General features: G+C 32.5%; 1 protein-coding gene across 8 annotated transcripts in view; it reads left to right on the top strand.

Moving 5' to 3' along the window:
- The first annotated feature begins 255 nt into the window (after positions 1-255).
- The window catches only part of LOC111409092 (protein PTST, chloroplastic), a 9,786-nt gene continuing 1,417 nt past the window's right edge, over positions 256-8,624 (top strand). The window contains exons 1-8 of one of the 8 annotated variants that reach the window (XM_023039077.1): positions 256-455; positions 620-679; positions 884-1,163; positions 1,361-1,450; positions 3,334-3,402; positions 3,512-3,617; positions 4,226-4,314; positions 5,401-5,509. In XM_023039077.1, coding sequence (XP_022894845.1) covers positions 633-679; positions 884-1,163; positions 1,361-1,450; positions 3,334-3,402; positions 3,512-3,617; positions 4,226-4,314; positions 5,401-5,418 — 699 coding nt within the window. In that variant the 5' untranslated portion in view covers positions 256-455; positions 620-632 and the 3' untranslated portion in view covers positions 5,419-5,509. Of the gene's footprint in view, positions 489-619; positions 680-883; positions 1,164-1,360; positions 1,451-3,333; positions 3,403-3,511; positions 3,618-4,225; positions 4,315-5,400; positions 5,549-8,624 lie in introns of those variants that run through there. The other 7 variants (XM_023039067.1, XM_023039015.1, XM_023039041.1 and 4 more) reach the window with 7 other exon arrangements.

The raw sequence follows: 8,624 nt of genomic DNA, 5'->3' as shown, positions 1-8,624 counted from the left end.
TTAAAAATATTTCTTTTTGGAATAATGTGACTCAAACAGGCCCTGAATTGTTTCATAGTTAAAATATGCAATAAAATCATAAGTATAAGAAAAATTTAACAGAATTTGTATCGATACCGATGTGACAAAATGTACGCGAAACATTTTTTTTTTTTTTTTTTTCATCTTCAAATGATGTTGCGGCAGTGGCGCCACGTGCCAGTAACTTCGACAAGGCCCAAATAGCTGATTAAGAGGATGTTCAAGTGGGCCCAGTTTTATACAGCCGTCTCTCAACTACTGAGTTTGAGTTTATTGCCCACATGCTCTAATCTAAATCTTTACACGTGGCTTGAAATGCCCGAACGTGTCATTATGCTATTGACGCGGCTTCTCTGCCTTGCACTCAGTAGACACAGTAAAGCACCAGCGGAAACAAGCAGTGGCGAGCCGTAGCAGTTCCAAGATCACTTTTTGTGCGTGTTTTTACCTTAATCTCATGAATCCCAGTTAATTTCATGCTTTAAATCAATTTACTATAGAATCGAAGTGTTTTTTCTGCAACTTGTTGAAGCAACGCAATGTATTCGATGTGTTTGATTAAATGCCTCAACTGACTTACTTTATTTCTTTGCTGTAGAAACTCTTAAAATATGGAGTGTTATGTAGTAAGTACAGCAGGGAAGACGGTCTTCACAAAGTGAGTCTTTGTCAAGCATTAGAAATTTTGTATATTTATGTTCTTTTATATAATGGATATCTGAAACTAATGTTAATTTTTTGTTTATGTGTGCATTATATTTTGTTACAAAGATGATTTTTTCTTGTTAAATCTGTACTATTTTGTCAACCTGAATATTTTTATGAGCATGGTTTATGACTTTCTGTTTCCATTTGATGTCAACCAAATGATAAGTGGCAGGATCAAGATGAAAAATGTTCTTAGAAATCAGGGTAATATGGCTGGTTGGAGTTCTGTAGTGGATCACCAACGATTGACAAAATCTAATCGAGTTTTATTTTCGAAAAATGCTAAGCACCATGTATCTTGGAGATTATGTTGCAAGCCAGTTAGTGTGGAGGAGGGTTCATCATCAACAGTAACAGAGACTTTTGCAAAGGATGAGGAGTCTATGTCTGAGGATTCACCTGAGGAAGCCCCACGACCTTTAAGTAGTGATGAGGTAAAGATTACTACCAATCAGTTGAAGGAGAAAATGGGAATGTGAAATTTTTCTCGAGCCTCATAGAAAATGTTATCATTGTCTACATTGCGTTTTGTTGCCTTTATTTTACGGGATGTGGATATTTGGTTATTTCCTTTAGTGCCGTATTTCCTGGATGATGCTTTCTACCACAGCCTACTCTCACTTCTTAACAGCTGAAGGCATTGCTGGCCGATTCTGAGAGATCAAAGCTTATCAAGAAACTGAGTGAAGCAAATCAACAGAATCGGTTCTTGAAGCGTCAGGTTTGTTAATCATCTTCATCATGTTAGTTAATGACCTCAATAATGTGTCAAAAATGTCAGAAGAAGGTCTATAATGATTTGAATAGATATTTAAGTTTGTTATACTGTTGATTTGCATTTGTCCTGTAATTGATGTTGGAATAGTATTACTTATTATAGTGCTACTTCTACTTAAAAATTTGAATTGTTGCATTTGGATATTTATATATGTATCCTCTTGTAGTTACTTTCGATCTTTGCTTCTTTTTCTGTTACAACTAGTTAACTAAGGCCATTGCATTTTCTGTGCCACATGCAAGTAAAAATATGCAACATTATGTCTATGCTTTCGTCATAGTGAAAAGGATGAGAGGAAATCAAATGAGACCCGAAGTTACAGGATTGCAAAGAATTGTCTGATCAGTGAGCCAAAACTTCAATATCGGGTTCATTTTATACCTTTTATTGGAATGGGCATAAATGAATGTCAAGTAGAAAGAAGATAGTAAGTGTTAATAATTGAATAATAGTAAGTAAGTGTTAATAATTGAATAATAGTCAAAATCTATCTAGAGCAAAGGAAGCTCTAGTAGATGTACGGTGCTGACCCTTAGACCTCTAAGAAATGTATGGTCAACTATAAGGTACATGAGCATGTTTTACAATAATATGTAAACAAAGTATTTCAAGTACAAGTAATTATATTGGTCACAGATCCCATTCTCGACTGTCTTTTGGAATCATAACACCATGATAGAGTGGGTGACTCTTTATAGAAACCCTATCATAAATTCTTTCTAGCTCAAGAAAAATTATATGCCACTTTTGCTTTGAAGTAAATGACTACCTCTGTAGATTTCCCCTGCATAAAATCAAAGTAGTTCTTTGATCTGTATTCAACCACATTCTCTCATAGTTTTACTGTGTGACATACAAATTTAATGCCTATAAAATTTGTGCAAATTTTATAATCTTCTTTACTCTTGTATATAGAGACCATAGCATTCTTCATGCATCAAACATGTTTTTTCTGTAAGATCTTAATAAAATAATTTTATCAACTTGTATAAAATTTTGCACTTCGATTGGGATTCCATCTAATGCAGTTGCTTTTCTCATCTTCATCTTCTTCCTTTTTCCCTGAGTTCTTGCATCCAGATCCATCAATTGTAGTTGACATATCTATCTTCAATAAAATTGGAAATATTCGCCTGGTAGTGTCTTGCAAAGAACTTGTCAAGATAGTTCATCCATTTTCTTGTGATCTCGCAATTCTAATCACTATAAAATCCACTTCTTCGATTTTCTTTCTTAATATGCTTAAATCAGTTTAAAACTCTCTCTTTTTTCAACTGATAAGTTGTAAGTAGTTTTTTCTCATCTTTTTGTTGATTGTAAAGGCAACTATAGATAACAATAATAATGTTAGATATTGTTTCTGTTTAAATACAGCAACTGCCTCTTTATAAACTCATGTTTATATGAAATCTAGTTTGGGGTCTGAAGTTGAATAGAAACTGGATTGAAGCAATATGTATTAGTTGACTTCTGGTTGCCAAAAGTAACTGTGAGATCTGTGCATTCAATTCTTACCCAATAATAAAAGAGTGAAGGGAGAAGGGAGAAGGGGAAAAAAATGACCCGGAAGCAAACATGTTACATGTTATGAAGCCAGTGTAGCTCAATGTTAGTTGTCTATTAACTGAACTAGGAATATGGAAGGTTTTCAAGCCTTAGAGGGAATCAATTTAGTGTCTTGCACTTGTGAGATTAATTTTCATAATTTTGATTTTCTATTCTGTTTGACTTGGTCAACATAAAGTGTGAAATAGATACTTTATCAAGATAATGGAATGCATAGTCTGTCTTCAGATTGTTTTGTTACCAATGACACGTCTCTGCAGTTACAAACAACGGAGAACTCATTGATTAGTTTCAAAAGTGAACTTGCCACTATGGATCTTGAGATTCAGGTTTCCTTCTTCAATAATTTTTTCACTGCACTCTAGTCCTTTAGGATATAAGTAGGGCCATGTTTGAACATTTGATTACAGTATTCGATATTCCTATCGTCTTCTGCAGGCTCTGGTTAATTTGGCAGAAGAAATTGCTAATTACAATATTCCTGATGGTTCAAGAAAGATTAACGGGAAATATATTCAGTCTCACCTTCTTTCGCGATTACAAGGTATGACATGGAAATATGTAAGATTTGACATTTTTATAAGTTCACATTCTAATGATGCACTTTTGCTCCCATACGGTAGATCAGAGGTGAACATTCTTTCCGCAGGCATAAAAAAGTAATCAAGAAACTTCAGTATCTTGCCAATTTATTTCTGTTTTGTTAAATTTCAATAAATTAAGATAGGACTTTCAAAGGAGATTCAACTCAAATAGACCTTTATAAGGAGACGCAAATGGCTTAGCCCTCCTCCCTAAAATATAAATAAATAATGATAGTATAATGTAAAACAAATATAAATGCAGAAAAAAGAGGGACATACACGATCATTTTGCTTGAGCTAGTTTTAGGCTTTACTATGTTCGCGCACAAAATAAAATAAAATTGTGAAAATGTAAAACAAATGAAAGTAAGAGAAAATGTGAAATTGTAAAGATAAAGGGGCGAGGACATCATCAACTAGCTTGGCTGTGTAGTTGTAGACTTGTGGGCAATATTATGTTCTTTCCGTATTTTTCGTGGCAAAGACAACTTGTTATTAGATGAGCTTATCTGGACTAACCACATTTTTACCTTTTTTTCTTGATATATTGTGTTTACTTTGGTAAAAGTTGTTCAAGAAAAAATGAAGGAACAGATAAAGGACGTGGAGGCCGCACAACCCAAGGAGGTTCCTTTATTCTGGTCTGGAGTAGCAGAGGTAAATAAAGGGAAATAGACTTGTTCTCTTACATGTTTTTTACTGTGAAATCAGATATGTATTTGGAATGCTAGTGATTTACATAGAACGAGAAATAATCATAAGTAATAATAATGATCAAAAGCAGCTAAAGTGGTTCCACTGTGCATCACCAATAATATATATCGTGTTGGATATTTAGTTCCTGCCAACAGTATTTATGCAAATAAACTACTTAAATAACTTTTTCTTTTCATTTCTTAGGTTCATTATTTTCTTGAAAATGGTAAGCATGCACGAAGAAGCCTTAGGGGTTGTTTGAGCCGCATTTTTCTAGAAAAATGCATTTTGAAATAGTGTTATGATGGAGAATGTGTAGTTAGAAAATAAGGAAAATTTTTGGGTTTGCGTGTAATATTATTTATTAAAAAATGTGTGGTTGAAATGATGTTAAATCACCGTTGAAAAATGTATTTTGATGAAAAAATGGGCTCAAAGAAGGGCTTAATTGAGTTTAAATTTTAAAAATAGGAACAACATCGACCATATTTAATGCACAAAATGTTCAGAGAAACTGAAATAACAGGCTTAAATATTGTTTTACTAGTAAACAAAGACAGCATCGATTTGAACATGCTCTATTAACTTTACTAATTTTGATACTTCACTAATTATAGTTTCAAATTCAGTTTTTACCAATTTTAATAGTTTTGTTTCATTTGTTATCTTGTTAGTGGAAATAATATCTGCAAAGCACTTTAGAAGTGACTTGTAGATGATTAAACGAATTCTTCGTAGTTGATACTTGCATATGCTGAGAATGATATAATTTTCTTCATAGCTAGCAACCACATTCGAACAATTTGGAACTTTTGTATCTTTTTAATGGATAGATAAGTGATAAAGAATATCATTGAGCAAGTCTACACTAGAACATGATCCTTAACGATGCTCTGTGGTGTCTATGAATTTACGCTCAAGTAAAATCATTTACATATCGAATCTGTTATTTGGAAGGTTCCATAGCATTGAGAATAATTGTGCTTGATGTTATTTCTGGTAAACATTTGCTCCTAAAATTTACAGTGTATTAATATTATCAACTAGGGAAATTTGAGTTTGTAGTCTCGTAAATGTGTCAGAGTGTGCAAATCATGGGCTCCTTTGATGGCTGGAGTGAAGGAGAGCACCTATCTCCAGAGTATACTGGTTCTTACACAATGTTTACAGCAACATTAATGCTTAGACCTGGAAGGTACCATTTTCTTTAGCTATGCAAATCATCAATTATGATGGTCACAATTTTATTTATTTATTTTTTTTTTCGATTGTTAAATTATCCATAGAAAAGCTTAAGACGTTGAAGAGAGAACAATTTCATTTATCTAAATTTAGTTCTCAACGCACTCCTTCACATCTAGCTGGATCCATTTTTTGCATAAAAGGTCTTACTCGCTCTAAAATTTCATAAATAGACAAAAGAGAGACATTAATCTAAGAACCTTGTTTGTTGTTACACCATGTTGAATCACCTTATCCAAAAGTTGTGTTGATAGAGGAGTGTTGAATCACATAATCTAAAAGTTTAATCTGTTAGAGAAGGCGACATGTATATTATTTAAATATTATCTTCAATATACCTCATCCTGTGCAGATGAGATTCATTTTTTTCCCATCTCATCAAAGCTTAACACATGCACAATTATATTAAATGGGTGGCCGCAAGAATTAAACCATGACCCTTGCTTGTTGTGACACCATGTCAACATGGTAGGAGAAAAGCTGTATTTTCATATGCCAGAGAAGTACAAATACATTGTGTATACACAAACTATTTTAAGACTATAGTATGATAACAAACTGGTAAAATCTTTTAACAATTTGATAATAAATACTACAGAATTTTAACTCCTAAAATTTAGGATTTAGGATTTATCCTAACTACTTGACTCAAAATAGCATAAAATAATTAACAATGCCAACACTCCCCCTCAAATTGGTTCGAAAATATCTAGAAGACCCCGCATGCCTGGTAATGCATCAAGCACGTCCTTGACAAACTCTTAGTGAAAATTTCAGCCACTAGTTCGTGTTGGGGCAAATGTCATGCAAATTATTCTACTTTCTAATTTTCCTTAATGAAGCGTCCATCAGTCAGTGTTGGAGAGAGTAGGGGCCCACTGGCCCCACTGAAATTTGAGAATATTTAATATGAAATTTTTAATTTTTATATCTATATTATTGTATTTTGTGTTCAAATTTTTTTTCCAATAGTCAAGATCTGCCCATTGAACCAAGTTGTGTCTGTGCTTATAGCAGCCTTATTACATTGTATTTATAATCTCATAGGCCCTTCTATTTCAATGTTCAATTCTTCCAAGAAATTAAGTTTTAGCCAAAGTAGCTCCACACGCCCTGAGCAATTGCTCTAAATTCAGCTTCAATGCTACTTCTAGCAACCACAACCTGTTTCTGCTCCTCCAAGTTACATGGTTGCCTCCAATAAATGTGCAATATAGAGATCAACATCACCAAACCTACTGAATCAGCATCTAACCTTCATGTTCCATTTTTCTTGGCAATGAATTCGTACCCCTAGATTTTTCTTCAAATATCTTAGAATATGGTGCACAATTTCCATGTGTTTTTCCTCTTGGTGAATGCATATGCATGCTAACAACACTTGCAGAAAAGGCAATATCAATCTTGTACGACACAAGTATGTTAGCTTACCAAAGAGTCTGATAATGCTCTTTGTCAACTTTCTTTCTTTCTTCATCAAAACCAAGTCTATGATTAACTTAAATTGGAATATCACATTGTTTACATCCAAGCATGCCAACCTCCAATAAATCAAGAGTATATTTTACCAAGAAAATACGTCAAAGGTCCTAGGTTTTTATTTTTGAACTCCTGGCCAAGCACACGTTTGTGCTCTTCAACCTCACTTTTTTTCATTTCCTGTCAAACTTATATCTATAGTCAATTAGAATTGTCAACTTATCTGTAGTGTTGGTTTTGTGATTTTCGGGGCCTGAGGCAAATTTCATAAATTATGCCCCCACAATGGTAATGTGTATGCAAAATCTATAAATGTATTATGGAATCAATAGTTAACTTGCTAAATTAAAATTTAAGTATAAAACAAATAAAATGTATAATCCAAAATATTTATATTATAATCAAATAACATAGTCGATAATGTTCCAAACAATTAGTTAAATACTATTCATCTAGCAATTTTAAAAAAATTAATCAAATTTGAAAATCTACCTATTCAACCATTTTTTTCTCAATTGATAATATAGTCAATACATTCAATCTTTCTTTAGTTATAGTTGATTAGAGGTAAGGTATGATTAGCAAAATTTTGTAAGTAACATAAATATTTGGGATTTTTTTAAAAATTGTAGTTCTTCAATTGCTCTCGTTTTTCACTTGGTATATAGCACCTGAAGACATGTAACTCATAGCATAAATAGTCTCCATTAACATCTGAACATCCATTATATTCCATATACTTCTCAACATTCATACAAGACTTCAACAAATTGAAAAAATTTACACGTTTCAACCTCTTCAAATTTAACAAAAATTCAAATACCTCTTCATATTATTTAAATTGTTCAAATCGAATTTTAGAGAAGATGGAGCTTGATTAATTATAAAAGAAAGTATTTAACTCTAAAGGATTCTTCAGCTGATTGATTTACATTATCACTATTACTTTTGTCAAATTGCTTCTTTCATCAAATTATACGTTTTTCTCATAATACAATTTCAATTCGCATTTTACTTTCCTTTTTGTCATTTTATCCATGACAATACCAAATTCAATCTCTATAATCTTCGAGAAATGAAACAATTCCTTGTAAGAGGTCGATAACACCATCAATATCCTTGATTTCGATTTGAAGATATTTACTCATAATATTGATTGCATGCAATAACCTTTACTAGATTACCATGCCAAGCATGAATTCAAAATTCTGAAGTTCATAAATCGTTAATGACTCAACTTCACTCTTTGTTTTAAGATAATTGTTAATTTCTACCTTGTTAAGTAAAATGTCTCTTATTTTAAACAAATAAACTGAATACTACTTACGTGATAAACAAGTTGAGTAGAATTAAGAAATCACTGCAACATAAGTTTGAGAATTCCTAAACCGCTTATCGCCTTCTGATGCATTTGAAATGGGCCTCATTTGGAAATGAAATTCTCACACTGGAAAAGCATTATCAAGCCTTATTTATGAATGGAATGAAATTGGCCCAATTTATCAAAATTTTAATAAAAAATATAGTAGTAGACCTAATTTACCGAAAGC

The sequence above is a fragment of the Olea europaea genome, chromosome 2 (genome assembly GCF_002742605.1).
Source record: "Olea europaea var. sylvestris chromosome 2, O_europaea_v1, whole genome shotgun sequence".
NCBI lineage: Eukaryota > Viridiplantae > Streptophyta > Magnoliopsida > Lamiales > Oleaceae > Olea > Olea europaea.
The sequence above is the reverse complement of the archived record's forward strand: the minus strand, read 5'-3'. Positions and strand labels throughout refer to the sequence as shown.